This window comes from Schistocerca nitens, chromosome 10 (assembly GCF_023898315.1).
Source record: "Schistocerca nitens isolate TAMUIC-IGC-003100 chromosome 10, iqSchNite1.1, whole genome shotgun sequence".
Taxonomy (NCBI): domain Eukaryota; kingdom Metazoa; phylum Arthropoda; class Insecta; order Orthoptera; family Acrididae; genus Schistocerca; species Schistocerca nitens.
Window position 1 is genome coordinate 38,632,200 of NC_064623.1, and position 27,743 is coordinate 38,659,942.

At 43.3% G+C, this 27,743-nt stretch overlaps 1 protein-coding gene across 1 annotated transcript; it reads left to right on the forward strand.

Annotated features, from left to right (window-relative positions):
• The first annotated feature begins 688 nt into the window (after positions 1 to 688).
• Positions 689 to 8,883, forward strand: LOC126210146 (cuticle protein 65). Its single transcript, XM_049939296.1, has 3 exons — positions 689 to 762; positions 6,975 to 7,265; positions 8,487 to 8,883. Exons 1-3 carry the CDS (start codon positions 751 to 753, stop codon positions 8,718 to 8,720), a joined length of 537 nt encoding a protein of 178 aa, XP_049795253.1. The 5' UTR covers positions 689 to 750; the 3' UTR covers positions 8,721 to 8,883.
• Positions 8,884 to 27,743: the final 18,860 nt, after the last annotated feature.

A 27,743-nucleotide genomic window follows, 5' to 3' on the forward strand; every position in this document is an offset into this window, starting at 1 on the left:
AATAGATTATGTTTGATGAAATACGCCTCAGATTGATTTAATATTACTTTTTTTCTCTACTAAGTTTCTTAAGTTAATGATATCGGCCTATAGTTTTTCATATCAGTATTTATTCCTTTCTCATACACCGGTACGATTTCAGTGATTTTCAAGAGATGAGGGAATTCTCCATGGCAGAGGGAGATATTTCGTGTGTGGATAGCTCGGACAGTAAGAGAGTTGTCTGCGAATGGCAAGCATTTTGCCTTCGACTCACTGTCTAGCGTACAGTTTTAATCCGCCAAGAAGTTACAAAGCAGCAGGCTGATCCATTCCGGATGATTCCAGGTAAATGCTGGGTTGGTTCCTTCAGGAAGGCCACGACCTACACCTTTCTCCGTCCTTCTGTCACCCGGCAGACACTCCACGTGTAACGACCTCGATTTGTCTGGCCGTTACACCCTGGTCCCTTCCCTTCCCTTCCCTGCCCGCAGCGGCTGGAAGCCGAGACAAAGGCAGGCGGCCAGGTCTGCGTCACAGAATGTCGCGTGGCTCAGCGTGACGTCACAGACGGCCGGCCGCACGCTGCCCCGTCGCCTTTCACCCCGGAGTCCACCGTTCTGTTCCTTACCGCCCCTCCTCAGCTGTGAAAGGTTTGGCTTCCGTGGGTAGTCCAGCGTTCCCCTCCAGCATATATATAGCACCCCTTGCAACCGCTCTGGACATCAGTCTGCAAGCAGCCACAGCAGCAAGCACAACAATAACAACAACATGAAGGTCCTGGTGAGTATACTGTGCTGTGGAGTTATCACATAAAGTGTCGCTGTCATCGCTGAGGGCTCTCGACGAACGGGACAGAGTTTCCACGACATCAATTTTCTTAAAACCTTTTATTGGCAATTAGCTTACCTACAATGTAGCTGTACAGAGATGAATGGGAATGAGTGGGAGTCAGTAAGTAGTTACGGGAAGGGGTAGGACTGAGTCGTCACACCTTCCGAGATACTATCATGAAGCTAGGGAATCGAAAAGAAATTTGGAAACAGATTCGAAGTTGATTGGAAAAGAAGGACAACTTGAGGGGATCGGATGACATTGTAATTCTGCCTAAGAGCTTACAAGAGCAATTGAAGGGATTGAGTGGTGACTTGAAAAGAAGCAGTAACATGAAAATCAACAAAGTAAAATAAGGATAATGAAATGCAGCCGAATTAAGTCAGATGACGCTGAGTGAATTACATTAGGAAATGAGGCGCTGAGAATAGTAGACGAATTTTTCTAGGAATTAGTTGGAGACGGTTGAAGAAACGGGGACATAGAATGTTGGCTGGAAATAGCGATAAAAGTTTTGCTTTTGTGTTACGAAGACTTTTCGTAAAGTATGTTTTTGGACTGTAGCTTCATATGGAAGTAAGAAGTGTTGATCGAGGAGGGGGAGGGGGAGGGACTTGTTGAGGAAGACCAAAGCTTGAACACTGTAAACAGATACAAGTGGATGTAGGTGACACTAGTTATGCAGAGATGAAGGCATTTCTAAAAGATAAAGCAGCGTCAAGGATTGCATCGCAGTAGTTTTTCGAATGTATATCGCACCAACGAAGATCCACTTAATTCAGACTATGCGTCTGAGGATTAAGATCATTATTATAACATATAAATACGCAAACAATATAGTTTTCTTAAGTAACTGAGGAAAAAAACGTACAGAATATTACAAATACATTAATTCGTTCTGAAGTAATATCTTTACGTAAACCTGAACCAGACAGTATCCGATTATACGATAAGAAGTGAACATCTGGAGCACATAAAATACTTTAAATATTTAGGGATAGGAACATACACCGAAAGTATGTAAAAGATCAAGGGGATGGGAGACTTGGAGCTGTTAGAACGGATCTCGGAAAGTGTAGTACATTTCTAAAGAAAATCGCTTACAAAACGGTAGTGCGCGCAATTGTAGCTTATAGTTTATAGTCTTGTAGCGTTTGGATTCCTTATCAGATATGTATGACAGCAGATACCAGACAAGAACCGCAGTTATGATAATAACAGGTAGTATAGCAGTGATAATCGAAGAACGAAGGAGTGTAGCAAAGTAGGGAATATCTGGGACACCGAAGTCGTAATTGTCACGAAATCGTGTTGCATTTGAGGAAGACTGAGTGATAGTTGTTTTTCCTGCATCGTGTACTTTGTCGAGATCCGGTCTATTGTGGAATCTAGTTATTTTCGGCCAAACACCAGGCAACCCGGGAGAAGAGGGTTGGACCACTTCTGCACAATGGCTCCTCTATGGAGTTACATTTATGTGGAATCTGACGCTCTTGGTAGGCAGCCAATGAATCTAAAAAAAACAACCTTGTTCTGATGGCAGTCCGAGCCTAGAACGATATCTAAGTTAGTTCGAATCTGACAGGTTGTCTATGTCTTGAAAAGCCAGCGAATGTTACAGTATAAAACCAGGTTGTGGTGACAGATTGATCTGAAGCTTAGCCCGAGGTCTAGGTTATGTGGGAATATGACACTCTGATTGTGAGCTGGCAAGCCAACGAATATTATAGTAAGAAACCTGGTATGGTAACAGACTGATCTGTAGCATAGCAAGAGGTCTCGGTTACCATAAATGCGACAGTTTGGTTATGAGTTAGCGGACAAACGAATGTTACAGTAAGAAACCTGGTAGTGGTGGCAGGAGGTCTAAGTTAGGTTAAGACATGTCAACTGGGTTATGAATTTGCTAAGTCGAAGGAATGAAAAAGCAACTATATAACTCAATGCCGGCCGCTGTGGACGAGCGGTTCTACGCGCTTCAGTACGGAACCACGCGGCTGCTACGGTCGCAGGTTCGACTCCTGCCTCTGGCATGGATGTGTGTGATGTGCTTAGGTTAGTTAGTTTTAAGTAGTTCTAAGTCTAGGGGACTGATAACGTCTTGTTAGTCCATAGTGCCTAGAGCCATTTGAACCATATACCTGAAGCCTCTAGAGCTCTTCAGAAACACCAGCACAGCCTGACTCTCCACAAGTGTCAGTAAGCACAACTGTCACAACTCGACAGAAGGTGTCCCAACTGAGAGTATTTGCGAAAAAATTCATCGATCAGATTTATTTATTGTATCTTTCATTCTCTACTCTAAGGGATGGGACAGGTTGTTTCAGATTATAGAGCCTCAGTGCTTTTCCAACATTTACGGAACTAATTGGAAATGGGGCAGAGGTGTCCACAACTGGGAAAGAACTGCGTGTGATTACAGTTTCCAGTATTTGCATTCTAATCAAGGGAAATCTCCCAAAAACCAGCTCCCAGGAATCAGCAGACTGGAACTATTTTTAATATGTTTTGGGATACTAATGTCCATGATCAAGGAGAAAAATAAAACAAATGTGTTTTTGTGAAACTGCGAACATGTTGTATATGAATGAGACCAACCTGACATTTTTATGTTCTTTTCTTTCTCTACTCCAAAGGAAAGAGCGTGATTTTTGAGGCGCGATAGCTTACAGAGTCTCGGTATTTTCGGCCAAATACCAGGCGAGATGCCAGTGGGACAGAACTAGGTCCAGGTGGTTGCAGGTGCTGGTGTACTCTGGTGGACGTAGTTGGGGAGCACAAGACACAGACAGTTTCAAGCAGTTGAATACATTGCTTACTTCCAAATCGTTTATTACAGAAGACTTGTGCCCAGATCAGGTAGGCATCGAACCCACAGTCCATGGTGAGACATAATGAGCATAGCTACACCCAGCCCGGCCCAGTGATGGGGTGACCTTGCATGGGCAGCGATACTGGGCTTGGTTAGCAGCCTGGTTAGGTTGTACGTAAGGTGTCTAACGACTGCACTGGAGTTTGGAAGATGCCTGATGGGCTGCTGGCGGAGGCCTCTGTTCTACATTCAGCAGGTGCTGTGCCTGTGCCCCCAAAAAGGAGGTCCTGGCAGGATGACATCTGAGCGATGGTGACCTCACTGGGAGATTCCACACTACAACAGACACAGACTCAATGACTCGCAGATTCGATCCCACAGCCTGCCTAGATGACCAGTATTTATACTCATCAGAGTGAGCATGTTGTTGAGAACATACCTGAGGTGTCATGAAGTCCACCGCCGAAGCCACCATTGCTCGTTGAGTAAACGGTCATGCTGATGTATTGACAGGCAGGATGGTGCAATGCTGAGTGGACTGGTTACAGCCATCAGTATGATTACAGACCTTGCCTCGGCTCAAGCCGCTACGTGAGAATGTACAGATCCTTTGTCCACTCCTGCGTGAGGAGAGAGCTGTTTACAGAGCCACAGTTCGTTTCAGTCAAATACTGAGTGACCTTGTTGGTGGTGCAGACGAGTTCCCAATTGAAATAGAAGGGGGGTCACCAGATCTGGTGTTTACCTTACAGTCATGGTAATCTCTAGGTAGAGCACGCTGTCTGAGCAGAGACCCATGGCTGAGTCAGGGCCTGTTCAGCTTAATGCCATACGAGCTGGTAGCGAGATTGCCACATGTGGTTGGGAATATTTGGGGAAGGCTTTCCATTTCCAGCATTTGTTTTACAACCAAGGAAAATCTTCCCAATACCTTGGTCAGTACTTGGGGTAAAATAATTTTTAATGTAATTGTGATACAATATGTCATAGACAAAAAGAATTATAACCTAGTGCATACGAAGACGTATTTGATTATGTGTGTTCAGAGCAAAGTAGATGTTTTGTTTAACATCTGCAGTATACATCACTGCAGTAACCTAATCTAACCTAACCTAACCCAATCTAAAATAACCTAATCTAACCCAACTGAAACTAAACCGATCTAACTTACACCACCCTAACCCAATGTAATGCAACCAAACCTAACGTAGCCCAACCTAATGTAACCAAACCTCCCCCAACCAAATCTAAACTAAAGCAGTCTAATCTAAACTAAACTAAACTATGAAACTTCCTGGCAGATTAAAACTGTGTGCCGGACCGAGACTCGAACTCGGGACCTTTGCCTTTCGCGGGCATGTGCTCTACCAACTGAGCTACCCAAGCACGACTCACACCCCGTCCTCACAGCAAAGGTCTCGAGTTCGAGTCTTGGTCCGGCACACAGTTTTAATCTGCCAGGAAGTTTCATATCAGCGCACACTCCGCTGCAGAGTGAAAATCTCATTCTGCAAACTAAACTAAAGCAGCCTAACCTAAACCAATCTTATGTAACTCAGCCTAGTGAAATCCAGCCCCCCCAACTTAACCCAATCTAATCTTAACTAAGCTAATCACTGGCTATGCGACTGTTCACTAGATGCTGCGTGTGAAACCATCAAAGGATTTCCTTTTAATATTTTTTCATTCCCTGCCCCTAAAGGTTGAGCATGCTACTCAAGTCTTAACCCAGTGGAGAGTCAGGAGCTCTGCAGCCCAGTGCCATAAAAGCTGGTGGTGATGCAGAGACTGCCCTAGTTGGCAATGAAAGGATTTCTACTCCTAGGAGAAAAGTGGCCTGTCTGAAATCATGCCTATTGTAGTGTCACAGTTATTTTATGCCAAACACCAAGCGAGATATGGTGGTGCAGAGCGATCGCCAATTGGGTACATATAGGAGAGGATTTCAAGTTCCAGCACTTACCTCACTACGAAGAGAAACCTCCTGAAAACGTTGTTCAGAAGTGGGGGATGGCAAATATGCTCTGTAGCAGTCTGGAACATTATGTCTGAGACAAAAATATGAGAGATTAATGTGTTTGACTGTACAGTTGATTATTTACATTTGCTTGTTTATGACTTATCACCTACAGAATCTCGGTTGAAACAATCAAGTAGGCTACTCTACACCAACCAACTGCGAAACAGTTCGTGTAGTGCGATACAAGATTATCAGCCAGGGAATAAGAGTAACACTCGTCGTTACAGCAAGTGTGTTTCCAAACTCTCTGTCTGATTCACCAGGACAATTCCTTAAACAGGACACAAGTTAGCGTAAAAGTTTTCAGGTGTTGTGTCGCGCCATATTGTAAGATAACTGTCGCTAAATAAAACCAAAGTTTTGGCCACGTTTGCAGTGACCTTCTTATGGTCAGTACACAAGTATTTATTTGGAGTGTGCTTTATATGCAAGTAAAATGTGTAAGATAAACAGTACAGGCAAGAAAAGATTATAAGCTTTTGAAATGCGGTTCTATGGAAGAATGCAGGGGAGGTGGTGTACTGATTGGAATAGGGGAGAAAGCGGCTTTGTAGTTCCAATTAACTAAAAGAAGGAATAGGCTGACAGCGGCACATCTTCAGAAAATACATTGAAATGATTTATGCTATCTACATTTTGCCAGAGAAACCTACACACTTACTGGACATAAAAGTTTCACTATCAAAGTGATATGAAATTCTAACCTCCTTCCCTTCTGTTTCTTTATCTGGTACCTGCTGTATTCACCAAATGCACTTGAAGCAAACATTTAAATGTGGCAGGAAGAAGCTCGCTACTGCCGACTAGCTGCTGTGCTGAGGTGTATGGCTGCAGCAACTATACAGCTTTTTCACAGGGCCAAATACATTGGACAACAGCTACAGTAAAAACAGATGGAAACACAGATTAGCAAGAATTTACAACGATTTATTGAAAGAAGTTTTGCAGTATTTAACTGGAGTTTGACTACATAGGTCAATGTTTCCTTGCACTAACCTGTGTTAAACCACTGGTAAGGTCATACATCTAACGAACGAGAGCTCACATCGCCTATATGAAGTCCACTTGGCCGGCTATTGTAACTAAGTCCTTTGTTACTCGCTGAGATATTATCTTGAGGTACTGCCTTGTCTAAGTGCTGAGTGGAGCTTTATGTTCTTACTGTGTGTGCCATCCCTGGAGTGTAACTTTAACAATATTGTGCCTGAGTCGTATGTATCTTAGCTCTCTTTCATGTAGGCTGTCTCGGTGCCGATACACGTTCGCCATCAAATGTTACTGATACCTTGGAGCTTTCAATTAAATTTCGTACCATCTCTTTGCCCCCAGGCTATCGTAGTGCTGGCTCTGGCTGCCGTGGCCTTTGCTGAGGAGGAGAAGAAGCAGGAGAAGCGAGGCCTGCTGGGTCTGGGATACGGAGGCTACGGAGGATATGGAGGATATGGAGGCTACGGACACGGCCTGGCCCTGGCCGCCGCCCCCGCAGCCATCGCCGCCCCCGCCATCGCGCACGCCCCCGCAGTCGCCGTCGCCGCCGCCCCCGCCATCGCTCACGCCCCCGCAGTGGCCGTTGCCCCAGCCATTGCCCACGCCCCCGCTGCCGTCTCCACCGTCTCACAGGTATGTACCATGTACACTCCACTGGTTACACGTGAGTTACTCTGTGAAGTATGTGGGAGGTGTATAACAATCGTATATCAAGTATGAGGGGTTGCTATGAAAGAAAGAAAGCATTCTCGGCGAATTTAATTGACGAAATCTTCTCGGATTATCAGCCGAGTCGTGGCGTCGTGTTCTCGTAACGTTTCAACGACATTCCCACTCGTCATTTTCAGGCTCCTGATAGTGACGAGTGAGACACTCATCAAAACATGGCGGAAAACGTGAAGCCATGACTTGGGTGATAATCGGTGAAGATTTCATCAAGGGTAGCTATCAAGTTTTAATTATCAACAAAAACAAAGTTAAATAATTTTCTCTTTCATGAATGAAACTGTCTAGATCGCTAGATAATATAACGTTTTGTATTACGACTTTTCGGAATTGGACATTATCAGATATACGAAAGGAGCACAGAGAGTGGCAGGTGTTTGTTATACATGTCACATAAACTCAGTTGTGTGGAACCCACAGCAGGACTAACAGGAGATATTGGATGTATTCGGAGATGTTAAAGACATTGAACTGGCACATGAAGATAGATGCAAGTTATTTCGAAAAAGAATACTTAAAATGTCTCAGGAAAAAGCTTTAAATGACGAATGTAGCAATTGCCCTCATAGAAATCGTGAGCACAGGGATAGAATAATTACAGTACACACAGAGGCACTTAAACAGCCATTCTTTCCGCGCTGGATGTGTGGAAGGAAATGGAAGAAGCCCTGTTAAATGGTACAACGGAAAGTACCCTCTGACATGCACTTCACACTGGTTTTCAAGGTATGGATGTAGATGTAGACGTTGAAGAAAAGGACCTAAAGTCTTTGGGGGTGTGCTCTTGACCATGATGCGCTTGTAGCAACAATGGTTACCAAGTGCAATAGGAAACTACAACAAGTAGCGGAGTTTTGGTCCTCAGTAAAGTTTATAAGGGAGCGGCAATGACACTACTCATGTTTTGATTCCAGATAAACTTCTACTAGCTGGGAGAGCATTTCATACAGAGGTTAGTGGTGGGTCGTGCCCACACGTTAGCAAATGTATCGAAAATGACTCGTGCGCGGGTCCATGTCAAAACGGACATGTTTTGGTTCTATTATTACTTTCACACGTGTCAGTTCCCACTATGTCAACGAACTACCACCGTGGATACCAACGTTTGGGTGTTTTCTGTCTGAGCAGGTGAGCTACGGCACGACTCACTACGCCCCGGCAGTGGCTAAGGTGGCCGCCCCCGTCGCAGTCGCCGCCCCCGCCATCGCTGCCGCCCCCGCCATCGGCCTGGGCTACGGGTACGGACACGGCCTGGGCTACGGACACGGACTCGGTCTGGGCTACGCCGCCGCCGCCCCCGCCGTCAGCCTGGGATACGGAGGATACGGACACGGTCTGAGCCTCGGCTACGGACACCATTAGGGCCTCAGTGGACCGCGGACGATTACACGATGCTAGAACCACCAACTTCGACCACCATCACCCATCATCGCAGCACTCAACATGGACACACACTCATTACCCTGCAGCTTCGCTACGCATCACCGCAAGGCCAATAAAGTGTTATTTTCGTTACACGTTACAATGTGTTTCTCTTCTCTGGAATACCTTACCAGCTTTAGCAACCAGTATACTGAAGCTTCCTGTGATAAGTCAACAGAAGCGGCGGAATCGAATGTCCTATTTGACGCAGCGTCATCCATTGTCACAGCATTCTGTAGCACCACTTATGCTTGCCACCTTCCATCGTGACTAGGAATTATGTTGTAAATTTTTAATGATGACGAAGTCCCACACTCCTTGACAGAGCATAGGGGAACGATGCGGGAGACCCGCACCGCTGTACTAGGCAGGGTCCTAGTGGTTTGCCATTGCCTTCCTCCAACCGTAATGGGGATGAATGATAATGATGAAGACGACACAACAACACTCAGTCATCTCGAAGCAGGTGAAAATCCCTGACCCCACCGGGCATCGAACCCGGGACCCGGTGCTCGGGAAGCGAGAAAGCTACCGCGAGACAACGAGCTGCGGGCAAATTTTTAATAAGATGCTATAATAGTAATTCCATGGACAAGTTCGATCTGAGGTAACTTTAAGAGAGAAAGTTAGATTCCGTCATTAGTGGAAGAATGCGGAACTGGTCTAAATTCCCCATTGTATCAGAACGAAGTAAGTGGACATAACTAGCCTAAATTAAGACTGGCTAAATTAATGATATAAAAATTAGAAATCACATACTCACTTTTTGACAGTCAAGGAGAAAGAACAAATGGAAAAGATGTACAAAATAGTTTATTATTATGTTACAACCATTATTATTTTCATTTAATGTTATGTTTACAGCTCCCGCCTAAACTGCACAGTTCATTTTTTTTAAAGATTAGCACCACATTGAATTGACTTTCCTGAGGGCGAAAGTATCGCAATTTAGAGAAGCAATGGTGGATTTTATAACGCAAGGCAGACACACACACACACACACACACACACACACACACACACACACACGCATATACTCATTTCCCTCCATCTTCACCATGCGACACCACAAGCCCAATAAGTATTAATCCCATTACGTAATGAAAAAGTGTGTATTTTCTTTACAATATATAGTCATTATTAAAAAAAAGTTCATTCACTGAAGCTTCCTGAGACGGCTCAGCTGAACCTTCTGAATCCATACGTCGACTCTGGAACATGATGTAATTTAGTTGTGCCATGTGACGTCATACATACTGAAGCAGAGAGAGAGAGGATAGAGTACTAACAAGGCTTCTTTTGCTTCTACATTGTGATCCACTACTTTACCAACAAAGTTTTGGACGCTATTCAGAGATATTTCCTGTCTTGGCATAAGAGGCTCTTTCTCTCCGGTTGCTTGTTATAGAGTCGTAATGTCACTAGTATTTTAAAATTTTGCACTCGTCTGGAGCAGCAAGCGTAAGATAGTATCATGTTGTAGAATTAGTAAACAGCCAACCAGTTGCAAAATGGAAGGTTTATCTAAACCCCTTCACCATGGTTGCAATGCGAATAATACGACAAGAACTAAATATACTGTTAGAATGCGTTAGTCAATTTATCTATCTGGGAACACTGGTAATGTCACAGAACGATATGGAAATAAAGCGGCGCATCCACCTAGCTGATAAATACTGTTAAGGGCTGGCCCCACAACCCCATAAGTATGTGCAAGAGAACAAAGTGTCAACTCTATAAAACATTACTGTTTCCAGTATTAACATATGGCTCAGAAATATGGACACTGACACAATAGTGTGAAGAGCTAATTGGATAATAGAATGTTTTGAAGTAAAGGTACTGCTCAATGTCTACGAGACAACTAATGAAGATGGAGCATGGCGTAGACGATTTCATTTTAACTTTACAGATTATCTGAAAATCTTGAAATCTGAAATCATGAAGTTTTTTCTGATTCACCATCTACTTTTTTTTGTATTTAGGTTGGTCTAGGTCTAAGTTTGGTTGAAAGGTGACAGTTTCGTTGTGAGCTAGCAAGGTCCATTTTAAGATCCAAATCACACAAGCTGTCTCTTGGCTTGACAAGTTGAGGTAGGCACCAGAGGTGCGCAAGTGCAAGATTTTTGTACAGATTGTATCACAATTAGTATCAAAAAACCGGATACGTGAAAGTGTACAATGGAAAAGGGGAAGACGGGAAGGGTGTCAACTGGTAAGTCGCTTGTGTGGAAAAGTGTTCTCGATCTGGCCCTAGAGTTACCTAGGGTAACAAATATGATGTGATGGAAATACCTATAATTTTTGTAACGGGGCCTATTTTACATTTACAGGATTCAGATGTGTGGTTTACATCTGCCTTTATCATGAGGTCATGGATCAGATCATATGACTGAGATAAACCGGATAAATATTTTTCCACTACTCACAACTACAATATGGCGAACCTAGGCCTATGTCATTAGAAAATTGTAAAAAAAATAGAAGAAGACTATTACTTATTCTAAGGACGCGCTATTGTCCCTCAACATAAAAAAATGTGGTGCGATAGTGACAAGAACCAGTGGGAACATTCCATTACATCTGTTCAGATATTTTAGGCAGCACTAATCAATTAAACCCTACAGTGAACTAACCATATGTCGTATTGTGAATGATTGGACGAATCGTAAGAAATTGTACCTCACACACGTAGGACTTTACTTTCAAAATCATCGTGCAGTCAAAATTTGGATATTGTCCAGTGCCCTGACGGAGCTGAATGACGGAGGTGACAACGAATATTCCAAGAAGGGTTGCACCAGACGTAATGTATTTGCTTAGCCAGCGAGAGAGAATCACAGAAAAGTTCGAATAACTCCTGTAGGGAACGTATTGTGCATAACAGAGACCAATAATCTCAAAATACTGACAACTGACTTAAGAAGTAGAAATGAAGAAAGGTATTACTGTCTTCAAGTTCAAATATTCAACAGAGCACATAGGTCGCTTGTAGAGAACACAATCTTAATTTTCAGTATAAAGTTTATTTGTCTTGATCATACAGTGTTTCGATTGCCTGAGTTTATAACCTTCAGATTTAAAAGAGAAAGTATTATAAGTAGAAAGTTCTACCTGTTTACGATATGTACAATAAGTATACCGTACAAAAAAAGTGACTTACAATTAAAGCTGTAGTTAAAGTATTTCGTCACATGTAGTACGAACATGAACGGTGCCATTACAAGTTTTGCGTATTCTATGATGCTTCTGTTTAAAACAGAGACAAACTGCTACAGGGCAGAAACATCCGTACAGTTATAATGATCAAGTTGATCGTACAGAAACAAAATTCAAGTCTGTTAATTTTTCACTGAAATTCGCATTATACAAGTTAAAAAAGATCCAACAACAGATTCGAGTAACAATCTAAGGAAGAAAGTTAATATGAGGCGTGTTTTTTAAGTAAGTACCGTTTTGAAATTAAAAAAAAGACGTGCAAAGAAATCTCAATAATTTTATTTTTACATGAAAGCCTGTACCTTAATTTACTTTTCTACATAATTTCCGTCAATATTGAGGCATTTGTCATAACGTTGTACCAGTTTTTGAATACCCTCCTCATAGAAGTCTGCCGCCTGACTTGTTAACCACTGGATCACCACTGTTTTGACTTCGTCATCGTCTTGAAGACGCTGACCGCCCAGGTGTTTCTTCAAGTACAGGAACAGATGGTAGTCACTGGGCACAAGATCGGGGCTGTGCGGTAGATGATCTAGAGTTTTCCATCGAAAAGATGTGATGAGATCTTTGGTCTGATTCGCCACATGCGGACGGGCATTGTCTTGCAGCAAAACGATTCCCTTGCTCAACTTCCATGGACTGTTGCTTTGATTCTGGTGTGACGTTGGCCACCCATGTTTCATCGCCCGTAACAATTTCGCTTAAGAAATCATCACCGTCGTTGTGGTACCGCTCAAGGAAAGTCAATGCACTGTCTAAACGTACATTTTCGCTACCCAACGTGCGCACAGTTTTCGGTAATTCAAGTGCTCGGTCACAATAATATACAAAACACAACGAGAAACATTAGGAAAGTCAACCCGCAACGAGGAAATCGTAAAGCGTCTGTTTTCTCTCACCTCATTGTCCACTTCCTGCACCAAACTTTCATTAACGAACGTTGTTCATCATGCACATTTGTGCGGCCATCTTTAAATGCTCTCACCCACTTTCTTACCATTCCATCACTCATAATGTTTTCTCCGTAAACTGCACAGATCTCACGATGAATATCGATCGCTTTTAGGCCTTTAGCACTAAGAAATCTTATAACAGCCCGTACTTTACAGTCGGCGTGAGTGACGATTATCGGAGGCATCTTAAACACTCAGTACACAACGTAAACAAGGAAGAATCATACTGTAATGGCGTCAGTGCGTATATTAAGGTACAGGCTTTCATGTAAAAATAAAATTATTGAGATATTTTAGCACGTCTTTTTTTAATTTCAAAACGGTACTTACTTAAAAGACACGCCTCGTAGACTGCGGAAGTGAGACCTTAAATTGAAATCCTTAAAGAAGAGAAATCCATTTGCCCCTATAATGAATACCATACCGGCGATCTTCGCAAAAGCGGTCGGCAACCCTTCGGGCACCTAGGTCACGCGTGTAGCCTACACGGCCCCTGCACGCCTCAGCCTCGCAGACTCACCCTGTGGCAGTAACGGACGGACACCACGCGACGGTACCGGCGCTAGCAGAGGCCGCCACTTCCGGGGGACCTACCCGCTGCCGCCACGCAAGCGACCAGGAAATGTGCCGCGAGTATTCCGCCGCCGGTCACTATAAATGTCAACGTCACAGCTACACAAGTCAATTCTTCCGGCTTCGAGAGCCGCTCCTTCCGGGGAGGGTGCTACGCATCCATCGTCACAGAACGCTCTCTAAATTCATCGTATGGACCGACGCCTCTGTACTCAACATTCGTCATTTCCCTTGGTGCCGTTAGACTGTATCCGGAATAGACTTTTCTGATCATATGCTGGTGTTATTCAGGACAGCTTATTCGTACTTAGAATATTTTCCGTGCAAGTATATTTGTATATGAAGACAGTTATTATGATACTTTGTCAGACTCGTGAATCATCATAATGTCAAGTCATCGTACTTGTGGGGTGCCGTAATCGTGATTCTGTTATTATCGTGGAAGCAGACGTTCCTCCCTTTGATCAATAAACCTTTGTAAACTTGATCACGGTTTTCTTTGTGTCTGTGTGAGCGACACATCAGTGAACAACGACACATGTCCAAACTTAACAGTCCGTTGAACAACAAACAAGCTACAAGGTGCATACGCATTACAACAGTCTTAAAGCGTAACAAAGCAGCTTATAATTTGATGAAGCAGTAAAAAACATAAAAATTTCAGACAATGCAACATTAATATTTTTAGACATCGTTAATTTATACACTAATGTTTCTCTGAAAGAAACTACTCAAGCAGTAAATTAAATTTATATACACATAGAATGATAGGCACTGCAAAGATAATTGACCTAATAGACTTTGAGGACTGGTTTTATCTATAAATTATTACAGTTTAAATGGTAAAAACTGTCACCAGAAGTAACGCCTGCGTGTGGGCATCGCTTATCTGGCACATTGATAAAAACATTCATGAACAACCTGGAAAACATGTTTTTGAGAAAGACGATGATTTAAAGTGGAAAACTATTACCAATAATAAGTATATGATACGATTCTCCTCTTTAAAGAGCCCACCCCAATAGCTGAGTGGTCAACACGGCGGTCTGTCACGCTAAGGGGCCGGGTTCGATTCCAGAGTGGGTCGGAGATTTTCTCCGTTCAGGGACTGGGTGTTGTGTTGCCTTCATTATTATTTCATCATCATCAGTGGAAGGCAACGGGAAACCACCACTGGAATCACTTCCCTAGACGCTCATTCGGTGTACCTGTCTGACGAGGCTTCCCCCACAACAAGACCTGACGTAAGGCAGAACACAAAGTAAGTTTCTTTAAAGACCGCAAGGCAGACACACAAATCTTGCAAAACTATGAGTTCCATGCAAGCTAAAATCAACTTCACTCTTGAATTACAGCTCTATAGCTGCATTAATTTTCTGGAGTTCGTTGTAACCAGACAATAGAAAAAAAATGTTTTCCTTATTTACGGTAAACCAATCTGCACCGATATGATGATATATGCCCATTTATGTCATTCACGTTATAAAATAGCATTTAATTAAAAAGCTTATATATTGAAACTAATTGCTGTAGCGAGCTCTTATAAAAGCAGCGTTGATACCAAAACTTACAGAAAAACTGAGAAACGAATTGAATCGCAACGAGGTATACCACTGAGGAACAAAACATAAGTGTAATGCTATGAATTATAACTCAAAATATCAGAAAAAGTTAGCAATATTTCAAAAATATCAACCGTTACAACAAGTTTTCACAATGAGATTTTCACTCTGTAGCGGAGTGTGCGCTGATATGAAACTTCCTGGCAGATAAAAAATGTTTGCCGGACCGAGACTCGAACTCGAGACCTTCGCCCTTCGCGGGCAAATGCTCTACCATCTGAGCTACCAAGCACGACTCACGACCCGCCCTCAGAGCTTCAATTCTGCCTGTACCTCGTGGTAGAGCACTTGCCCGCGGCAGGCAAAGGTCCCGAGTTCGAGTCTCGGTCCGGCACACAGTTTTAATCTGCCTGGAAGTTTCATATTTGATAATTACGTTGTGGAATTGTTTTACTGCACTCGCTTGAGCTTCTAACATTCTTTTTCAGTGTGTTTTGTTTATTTTGTTTTGATCGTATGAATTTAATCATTAACTGTGCTTACTAGATGCCCTCTAGCAGCTGTCCTAAAACACTGAAGTAAACGCTAGCAAAATTGCGTTTATCTCTATTTTAAATAGAAGCACCACAGAACAGACTATAATTCTTATCACACAACACGTGTTTGTACTGAATGTGGTGAGATAATGTAATTGTCTGGTTCTCTGTCACATTCTTCTCTTTTCATATTGTACCTAATGTAAGTAGGTAGAAATTTTTTACTAACAACATTACTCGAGCAATCAGAATCGTTCATCATTTTACAAATGAATTATCATGACATACACTGGTGCTCAAAACGTAAGGGCGAAAGCAACTTTCACATGATTGTTCACCGCCAGTAACACGGACCATTCATATACGGTAGAACTACAGTACAATGGTGTATAGTACCGTAAATGAAAGAAGCTGTGACAATAAAGTAATGAGACTGATGTGAAAGAAAATGTTGCTTACCGTTTTAGTCAAGTTTAGTGTTGTCTCCTTCAAAGTAGTTCCCTTCTGATTACACACACTTTTTCCAGCGCTTCTGCCATTGATGGTAACATTTCTGGAACTCATCTTCTGTAATATCCTCCAAGACACTCGTCAGCTTTTTGGACATCTTGTTTGGAAATGGTGTCCCTTGACCGCCGCTTTGACTCTTGGAAATAGAAAAAAGTCGCACAGAGCGATATATGATGAATAACGTGGCTGTGGTAGTACTGAAATTTGTTTTGATGTTAAAAATTGCTGTACTAACAGAGAAGTATGGGATGGCGCATTATTGTGATGCAGAATCCAATTATCAGCTATGTTGGCACGGACACAAAGAACTCTTTTATGAAGTCTTTCTAAAATTTCTTTGTAGTTATATTGGTTAACTGTTTGTCCAGGAGACACCCACTCTTTATGAACAATTCCCTTGGAATCAAAGAAGCACACAAGCATGCATTTCACTTTTGACTTTGACATGCGAGCTTTTCTTGGTCTGGGTGATCCCTTTGAGCACCATTGCAAACTTTGGCGTTTTGTCTCTGGATCGTACTGAAAAAAAAACCAACTTTCATCACCAGTGATAACACGGCTCAACAATTCTGGATTGATTCCCGTTTGCTCTAACAGATCGGCTGCCACATTTTTCCGTGTTTCTCGGTATTGTGGTGTGAGATTTTTGGGGACCAGTTTTGCACAAATCTTTCTCATACCAAGATCTTCAGTTATTATTTGACGAACCGTTTGTTGACTGATGTTCAGTTCTTCTGCAACCATTTTCACAGACAATCTTTGATCAGATCGTACGAGTTCACACACTCTGGCCAAGTTGACATCCGTCCGTCAGGTTGATGGTCGTCCACTGCGGTCTTCACCTTCCACATTCGTTCTTCCTTCACTAAACATTTTATGCCAACGAAAAACTTGAGCTCGTGACATGACCTCCTCTCCAAAAGCCTTCTGAAGCTTACCGTAAGTCGTCGTCGCGTTTTCACCCAATTTAACGCTAAAAGAAGTGGCATACCGTTGCGCAATATTATGCGGTTCCATTTCCGTAACGAGAGACACAAACACGTGTTAACTTATTACAGCACAACTCACGACTGAGCAGTTGCATCGATGTGCCACTTGGACTAGGAACAGCTTATAGACCCAGGTCAAAGATGGTGTGCCTACGCAAGCCTGCAGGGTTGCCACATCTTGCAAAGAAAATCAGTCTCATTACTTTATTGTCGCACCTCGTACGTGATGAGACGAACAGGACTGTTAGTCGATTTATGATGCTCCTCTGGACAAAAGAAAAGGCGGAACATGGTTCTTAAGAGGGTGTGTGATCGTCACGTATGGCAGTTCAAACTCTTCAGTGTGCTCCCATGCTGGCCACAAGGTTGATCTGGAGTTCTTCAGGTAGGGCGTTCCATTCCTCCATTGGCACGGTTGACAACTGCGAGATTGTCGTTGGCGCATTTCGACGTGCTGCAATACGTGTGTACAACGCGTCTCACATACACTCGAGATTTCAGTCTAGAGAACGGACAGGCCAGTCCATTCGCAGAATATTCTCTCGTTCGAGGAGCTCCTGCAGCTGCGCTGTTGGATGCGGCGCGCATTGTCACCAAAAAAAATTAAAATATAACATTCAACAACCAAGATGGGGTAAAATATTTTTTTTTATTTAAGACAAACTGTTTCAGCAGACTTTCCTGTCGTCTTAATATCTTAAATCTTTTTGTTGTAAAACATGTTCATTTTACGCTGAACTTCACGCACAAGATGTCAGTTGGACAGAAAAAACAGCACAATATAAATGTTTTGTCATAGCTAGAATACTTAAGGGGAGCACAACCTGCCTATCTAACCCATGTTAATTTAGGCAAGTATATGACCCATTTCTGAAAAAAACTATTTGATGTAGGACCTTAATATTTTTACTGTGTGTTACATTATGCTAATAGAGTCAACTGTACTAAAACCTGCTTTACCCATTCTATAGTTTTTAAGAAATACTTTTTTAAATTTCTTAACAAAAATATTAAGTTTTTTCTGCAGAAAATATTTTTTGTGAACTTCCTAATGGGAGAATATTAATGAATGTAGTACCAGAGGTGCCTTTTTACGTTATGCAGAGTCTCTGAAAATTTCATTCATTTATCTATGATAGTTTCTGATAATGGGACATATGTACTGAAAATTTTAGTTTGCTGGAAATTCACTTTAAAGAAAAAATTTTAGAAATTTGTTACTTACAGTTAATTAAAACTGTCCTGCTGCATATGATGGCGATTCTTTGGCCTCTAGCAGGTCTTCCAGCTTCTTTTACACTTTCCTGGATGTTTGTCTTGCTTTCTTGGCCATATAGATGCAGACCTGTCTGCATCGGCTATCCTCATTTTATCGCAATGTTGCAGCCCAGTGATCATATTTTCACCAGGATTGATTCCCAGCTTTTTCAGCACCCAACATTTTCCAATATTACCACAATTCAATGTAACAACGGCATCATGAACTCCTAGTTTCATTGTATGCATGCCTACAAATACAGTTTTAGGAAGGTGGTTCCAAATTATGCTGTTGAAACATTCATTTGGGTTCTGTGTCTGCCCATGCAGACATTTCCTTAGAAGGTCAGGATGAGCCAGGTCTCTGAAAATAGGTTTAATTGCTGTAATAACAGCAGCAGAATGCTGGTGAGAATAAGATTTTCCAATTGCCTGAGCCCTATTGTACTTGCACCACGGATTTTCTCCTGATGGACACAATCCATGACATGGCTTATCATCAGTAGAGGACTTATGGAAGAATATGGCCCAAACATCTTTGCCTCCAGATTTTCTTTATTTCTCCTAATTGCCTTCCCATAGTATACCTGCAAGTTTTCTATTTCAGTTTTAGTTAACCGACGCTGTCCGGTCAACAATTTTCCATCTTCTAATTCTTTTCCTCTCATACCAACAGTTTTTGAAAATGACCTACACGTTCTATTTTGCTAATAATGGCATCTCCATATGGGTTAAAGTTGACAGTGGATGGGTTAGTGGGTAACAGAAAAGTGGGCGTGGCACATAAACACACATGGTAGGAAAATGCTCTTTCAATGCTGGAAAAAAATTTTCTCAGCTAAGTCCTTTTCAGAGTACTTAAGTAAAACCTAAATCCATCGAAATATGATTAAAACCGAAAATCGATTTTTTTCGACCTGAACCACGGTGTGGTCCCCTTAAAAGAACATAAAGCACCTTTAAATATTTTATCGATGAAAAACCATTGATAATGTGTTGCTTTTTATCATTTTGACATCTTGTGCTTGAGATTCAGTGTAAAATGAACATTTTTTACTACATAAAGATTTTAAGACCTGAAGTTAACAGCAAAGTCTGTTGAAACCGGTTTTCTTAAATAAAGCAATATTTTGCGATCTTGGCTGTGGAATGGTCTCTTACAATTAAAACAGGTAGCCCTTCAGTGCTCTCAAAATGAGAAAATTCCATAAAAATGAAGTCTAGGCCAAATGCACCAATGAAAACACCCACACAGGGAAAGCAGTACACTGCCACAATAACTGTGAACGTTGAGCGTGCCTTCGAAGATTTGGTCAGTACGCCCATGCGACGTTATACGAGGCATAATCAGAGAGTGAGGTACGCGAAATGGAAACCACTGTGAAAACCTGATGGAACTTTCCACAGATGTGTTGGGCAGTGTCTTTAGTGTGTCTGTCGATTGCTTCACGTCGCTCTTTTCAGTTCAGAGAGCGAAGTGATAACGTAGAAATGCCTAAAACAAGTATCTCCTGGCAAGTATGTCGATATGGGGAGGGATTTCGCCTGAAGCTACGGAGCCCACGTAACGTAAATGTCATGCGTTTCTTTCTTCAATACAATTTTCAGCCGCTTTCTGCAGGGGCAATGAAAACACTCCTGCAGCGTTTTCGATGGGAACTGATCACTCACAATATAGCCCTTAATTGGCTCCCTCTGACGTCCATCTCTGCTCACAAGAACCGCTCGCTACAAAGACAGCATTTTGGCGCCAACAACGAAAGGCAGACCAGCGTAGAGAATTGGCGGAAAGCAAAGGCGGCTGCCTTCTATGACGAGGGTACTGGAAAATTTTTACAACGGCGACAAATGTCTAAGTTAGAAAGGCGACTATGAGAGGCTAACTGCTGCGAATAAAAAATATTTAATTTTCACTGTGCTTTTCACGCCAGTGTACATCAGGGTGTGTGGAATTAGCACAGTACGATGAGGCGACTTGGGACGCGACAGAATGGTAAAAAGGAGCTGTAGTGTTTGGAAGCACTCATGACCACAATGTGAATGTAGGTGCTGCATTCATGGATATATCAGCCTGTCTACATCAGGAATTCTACACCTTTCGCGGCGCCGCTGTGGTCGAGCGGTTCTAGGCACTTCAGTCCGGAACCATGCGGCTGCTACGGTCGCAGGTTCGAATCCTGCCTCGGCCGTGGGTGTGTGTGATATCGTTAGGTTAGTTAGGTTTTAGTAGTTCTAACTCTAGGGGAGTGATGACCTCAGATGTTAAGTCCTATAGTGCTTAGAACTATTTGAACCATTTTGAACCATTCGCTGCCATGCAACACTGCCTACAAACGGTGGTCTTAAAAATAACCTAATAAACTAAAACACCTCGTCAGTGATAGTCGGTTTCAGATATGACAGGAATTGCCACTGTCACTGAGAGCATGTCCATCTCAAATAGTTTCCAAGCGAGCGGTGGGGAGGAAGGTCTCGCAGCGGAAATTTGAGTTGGGTATCTCGCCCAGTTCCATTACTGACAGCGGCAAATAAAACTGCAGTCTAATGGGCCAAGGAATGGACCGTTGCTGCCTGTAGGCGCGTAGTGTGATCCGACGAGGCCGGATTTCGTCTCTTTTTCCAAAGGACGTAAGGATATCAACGATAACATTCGCTGATGATATTGCTATCCTCAGCGAAAGTCAAGAAGAATTACAGGATATGCTGAAGGGAATTAATAGTCCTATGATTACATAATATGGACTAAAAGGAAGTTGAAGAAAGGCGAAAATAATGAGCAGTAACAGAAACTTAACATCAGGATTGGTGATCACGAAGTAAGCGAACGTAAGAAGGTCTGCTAATTTGAATGCTACATAACCAATGAGGGACCGATCAAGGGGGACATTGAAAGCAGATCAGCACTGGCCAAGACAAGCCTGCTAGTATTTGGGGAAAACGGAAAAGAAGGAAATGGAAGCATTTGAGATGTGCCGCCGCAGAAGAATGTTGAAAATTGGGTGGACTGATATGTCAAGGAATGACGAAGTTCTCCACAATCAGAGAGGAAAGGAAAACATGGAAAACAGTGACAAGAAGAAGGGACAGGATGATCGGGGAGTGATTTCCATGGTATTAGAGGGAGCTGTGGAGGGTACGTAGTGTAGAGGAAGACAGAAATTTGAATAGATTTAGTAAATAATTGAGGACGTAGGTTTGAGGTGTTACTCTGAGATGAAGAGGTTGCCACAGAAGAGGAAATCATGGCAGGTGGCATCAAAACAGTCAGAAGAAAACAAAGGCGCCGAGGGCATCTGTGGCCCAGTACGGTGTTTAACGCACAGGGTGTGGCGGTCCAGAAGTGGTTCTGTGACGTTTTGTGGCTCTTCTTTGTACAACAATATGGGACCGCTTATTCCGGTTCTCTGATCGTGACCCAGGATGTTAATTTCCACATCCTCGATGAACAAGTCTTGGCATTTCTTCTACATCTCCACAGACAATATTCTGAGGGCACTCACATCTGTATGGTCTACATACGCACTCCATAGCCCACCGTACTGTGCGTGGTCGGGATTACACTGCTTCACTACCAGTCATTTGCTTTGTAGTCTCATTCGCAAATAGACCAAGGGAAAATTAACTATGTACACTAAAAAGCCAAAAGAACTGGGCCTCCTGGAGCACGCAGAAGAGCCGCAATTCGACGAGGCACGGGGTATATCTAAAGTGGTGCTGGAGGGAATTGACACCATGAATCCTGCGCGGCTGTCCATAAATACGGGAGAATACGACGGGAAGGAGATCTCTTGCGAACAGCACGTTGCAAGACATCCAAAATATGCTCAATAATGTACAAGCTTGGGGAGTTTGGTGGCCATCGGAAGTGTTTAAACTCAGAAGAGTGTTTCTGGAGCCACTCTGTAGCAATTCTGGACATGTGTGGTGTTACATTGTCCCGCTGGAATTGCCCCACTACGTCGTAATACACAACGCACATGAATGCATGCAGGTGATCAGACACGATACGTACGTCACCTGTCACTTGACAGAGTCGTATCTAGACGTATCAGGGGTCCCATATCACTCCAACTGGACACGCCCCACGCCATTACAGAGCCTCCACCAGTTCGAACAGTCCCTCACTGACATGCAGCGCCCATGGGTTCATGAGGTTCTCTAAACACCCGTAAACGTCCATCCACTCGATACAATTTGAAACGAGACTCGTCCGAACAGGCAACATGTTTCCAGTCATCAACAGTCGAATGTCGGTGCTGACGGCCACAGGCGAGGCGTAAAGCTTTGTGTCGGGCAGTCATCAAGAGTAACCAAGTAGGTCTTCAGCTCCGAAAGCCCATACCGATGGTGTTTCGCAAGATGACACTTCTTGATGGCCCAGCATTGAAATCTGCGGCAATTTAGGAAGGGTTGCACTTCTGTCAAGTTGAACGATTCTTTTCAGTCGTCGTTGGTCCCGTTCTGCAGGATCTTCTTCCGGCCGCATCGCTGTCGGAGATTTGATGTTTAACCGGTCCTGATGTTCACGGTACACGCTTCAAATGGTCGTACGGGAAAATCCCCACTTCATCGCTACCTCGGAGATGTTGTGTCGCACCGCTCGTGCGCCGAATACATCACCACGTTCAAACTCACCTAAATGTTGGTAACCTGCCATTGCAGCAGCAGTAGTCGATCTAGCAACTGCGCCAGACACTTGTTGTCGACCGCAGTGCCGTATTCTGCCTGTTTACAAATCTCTGTATTTGAATACGCATGCCTATACCAGTTTCTTCGGCGCTTCAGTGTATATGCCATAGTACGTGCCCGAGTTTCTCGCATTCTTATCTGTGACGTCCTTAGGCGAAATGTACGTTGGCAGCAGTAGGATCTTCCTGCAGTCAGCTCCAAATGCCGGCTCTAAGTTTTCTCAAAAGCGTCCCTCGGAAAGAACCTCGCCTTCCTTCGAGGATTTCTTATTTGAGTTCTCTAAGCATATCGCAACACCTGCATGCTAATCGAACCTACTGGTAACGTAGCAGCTCGTCTCTGAACTGCTTCGATGTCTTCTTTCAGTCTGACCTGGTGTGGTTCCGAAACATTCGAACAGTACTCAAGAATAGGAGGCACTAGCGTCCTATATGCGGTCCCATTTACAGATGAAACAGATTTTTCCAAAATTCTCCCAATCACCGAAATCGACCATTCACCTTCCCTGCCGCAGTTCTCACATGCTCGTTGCATCTCGTATCGATTTGAAACGTTACGACCACATACACTACTGGGCATTAAAATTGCTACTCCACGAAGATGACGTGGTACAGACGCGAAAATTAATCGACAGGAAGAGGATGCTGTGATATGCAAGTGATTAGCTTTTCAGAGCATTGACACAAGGCTGGCGCCGGTAGCGACACCTACAACGTGCTGATATGAGGAAAGTTTCCAACCGATTTCTCATACACAAACAGCAGTTGACCAGCGTTGCCTGGTGAAACGTTGTTGTGATGCCTCGTATAAGGAGGAGAAATGCGTACCATCACATTTCCGACTTTGATAAAGGTCGGATTGTATCGCGATTGCGGTTTATCGTATCGCGACATTGCTGTTCGCGATGGTCGAGATCCAATGACTGTTAGCAGAATTTGGAATCGGTGGCTTCAGGAGGGTAATACGGAACGCCGTGCTGGATCCCACCGGCCTCATATCACTAGCAGTCGAGATGACAGGCATCTTATCCGCATGGCTGTAACGGGTCGTGCAGCCACGTCTCGATCCCTGAGTCAACAGATGGGGACGTTTGCAAGACAACAACCATCTGCACCAATAGCTCGACGACGTTTGCAGCAGCATGGAATATGAGCTCGGAGACCGTGGCTGCGGTTACCCTTGACGCTGCATCACAGGAGCGCCTGCGATGGTGTACTCAACGACGAACCTGGGTGCACGAATGGCAAGACGTCATTTTTTCGGATGAATCCAGGTTCTGTTTACAGCATTATGATGGTCCCATCCGTATTTGGCGACATCGCGGTGAACGCACATTGGAAGCGTGTATTCGTCATACTGGCGTACCAACCGGCGTGATGGTATGGGGGGCCGTTGGTTACACGTCTCGGTCACCTCTTGTTCGTTTTGACGGCACTTTGAACAGTGGACGTTACATTTCAGATGTTTACGACCCGTGGCTCTAACCTTCATTCGATCCCTGCGATACCCTACATTTCAACAGGATAATGCACGACCACATGTTGCAGGTGTTGTACGGGCCTTTCTGGATACAGAAAATGTTCAACTCCTGCCCTGGCCAACACATTCTCCAGATCTCTCACCAATTGAAAACGTCTGGTCTATGGTGGCCGAGCAACTGGTTAGTCACAATACGCCAGTCACTACTCTTTAGCTGCGGTATCTAGAGATCTTTCACAATAACGTTCCACTTTTCTATTAGATATTTACTTATACAGTATGTTTTATGTACTAAAATATGTTTACAAAAACAGGTACGTATTTGAATGAAACGTTGTGTCAAAATTTCAAAGCGACAGGTGTAGAACTTTCAGAGATCTACAATTTGGAACAAACGTACATTTACATTTTTCTTTATATAGATTACGAAATGGATTAGCGTTTTGCAAATCCAAAAATGGTTCAAATGGCTGTGAGCACTATGGGACTTAACATCTGAGGTCATCAGTCCCCTAGAACTTAGAACTACTTAAACCTAACTAACCTAAGGACATCACACACATCCATGCCCGAGGCAGGATTCGAACCTGCGACCGTAGCGGTCGCGCGGATCCAGACTGTAGCGCGTAGAACCGCTCGGCCACTGCGGCCGGCTTTGTTAAATCCGGACTGACGCCAACCGTCTGTGGCAGGTGAAAATTTTTGCCGGATCAGGACTCGAACCCAGATTTCCCCGCTTTTCGCGGGCGGTCGCCTTCACCACTCTGGATATCCGAGTAAGCCTCCAGGACCCACTGGAACTGCCATACGTAACGGTGCCCACAACACTGGACACCCGCACATTTCGTTATTCCAGCACGGGGGGAGGCAAATATTTTATCATCATTGTAGCCCGTCGAGCCACGGATACGTCGATCTAGTTACAATGTCTGTGTTTATCCAGTGTCCGTATCTTTAGCGTGTAATATCCATTAGACATGCGTGCCTGTCTGAAGCAACGGGCACTGATTGTTCCGACCATTACAGCCGTGGTAGTGAATATGAAACGGATTAGCATTTTACGAATCCGGATTGACACCAGTTTTTCTGAGATAAGCGGGAAATACAGATTCGAATCCCGGTCTGGCACAAATTTTTATTTGTCGTAAAATCCAGACGTCAATCCGGATCCGCATAATTTCGTAATAATTATCATAGCTCCTACCACGTTCAATTTTATGTTCAAAAATGTTCAGATGTGAGTGAAATCTTATGGGACTTAAGTGATAAGGTCATCAGCCCCTAAGCTTACACACTACTTAACCTAAATTATCCTAAGGACAAACACACACGCACCCATGCCCGAGGGAGGACTTGAACCTCCGCCGGGACCAGCCGCACAGTCCATGACTGCTGTGCCAAAGACCGCTCGGCTAATCCCGCGCGGCTGTTCAGTTTTATCCTTGAGAAGATAATATATGAGACTTTTAAATATAGCTTTGAAGGGATCCAAGTCGAACCGCAGAACCTACTTTGTCTGGCTTAACCAACAGCGCTGAAGAGGAATCGAAACAAATGACCAACGGCACTGGAAATGGCTGTCATCAAATTTGTTCTGCTCATAAACGAAGCCTCGTTATTATTCGCCTACAAGACCAGGATACTGAACTGCGATTCTCGTAAAACCGGTCCTAAAAGAGAATCCGCAAATTGAAATAGCAATGAATAATAAACATATTAGGTGCGCAAGCTTTCGCTTGCGTACTGATTCAGACACTGTATAAACGAAAACGTTGTGACAATTTTAAAGTTCTTATTTTTTTAATTCTCTCTATTATTTAATGAGCGTTTTATTAATGTGATTGCGTATTATTATTAATTTATTTTTATTTATGGTTTGGTTTAGCGATTTCTAATTACTGTTTGCTCCTTTTGATAAATTGAGTCCTTTCAATTATGTTTGCGGTGGTAATGAAGTCTATGTTGCTGACTGTTTTCCGTAAGTTAAAGAATCCGGTAATACCGTATGCGTTTCGCAGCAGCAGATCTCGTTTAGTCTCCTTGCTGGAACTTCTCCACCTGAAATCGCTAAAGATAATTTATAGCTCTATGGAAATCTATCGGTACAGCCAAGTGCTATGCCGTGTCATGTGTATGGAATGTGGCGTCCAACTTTACTTCGTGAAATTATTTAGGTCTTCGGAGAAATATTCTCGACGAATCCCAAAACGGTGTAAAACTGCAGGTTTGCACCATCAAACCACACAACACTTCCGAGCGATTTGCGTATTTATAATCACCGAATATTTCTTTTCAAATGATTAAGGGCTATGAACTCTACACACGTGATACTCCTTTTGTGCTTTTACGAGGCCTGTTCAGAAAGTAAGCTCCGATTGATTGCCAAATTGAAACCACAGTGAACATCAGAAATGTTTTACTTGTAACAATTAGCTACACCTTTCAGCTACTTCTCTACGTAGTCGCCGTTCTGACTTAGACTTTTGTCATAGCGTTGTACCAACTTTTCAATAGCCTCATCATAGAAGGCAGCCGCCAGTGCTTTCCGCCAATTCTCCACGCTGGCCTACACCTCGTTGTCTGTGTCAAAATGTTATCTTCAAAGACAGCGGTTCATGTGACCAGAGATGAAACTCAGGGGGAGACAATTGCGTACTGTATTGTGGGTAATCTCACATTTCCATTTGAAAACGATGCAGGAGCATCTTCATTGCCCCTGCAGAATGCGGCTGAGAATTGTCTTGAAGAAGAAACAGCACGACAGTTATGTAATGTTAGCTGCATAGCTTCAGGCGAAATTTCTCACCAGGCCCTCGTACTTGGCGGCAGACACTGTTTTCTAGACATCTTTACGCACTCACTGCGAGCTCAGAAATGAGAAGAGCGACGTGATGCTAACTGGGGTTATACTAGAGACACTACCCAACACATCTGTGCAAAGCTTTATCGAATTTTCATAGTCGTTTCCATTTCGCGACCGATCGGAGCTTACTTTCTGAACGCCCCTCGTATATGTATTTATTTTCTTCAATACCATAAAACATAGATTACTGCCTTAATGGTGGCTTCCAACAATGTCCTCTCCATCCGACATAGAACATCTCTCCTCCAATGTTCAACATGTAATAATTATCTCTTTGCTGTAGCTTAATACAGTCTGTATATCTTTGTTATCGAGTTCGTAGAGATGCTT

What these genes read in the sequence shown, in the direction of transcription:
- LOC126210146 (XM_049939296.1), top strand. An exon ending in CCGTCTCCACCGTCTCACAG is followed by an intron (nt 7,266 to 8,486) that starts GTATGTACCATG and finishes CTGTCTGAGCAG; the next exon opens with GTGAGCTACGGCACGACTCA.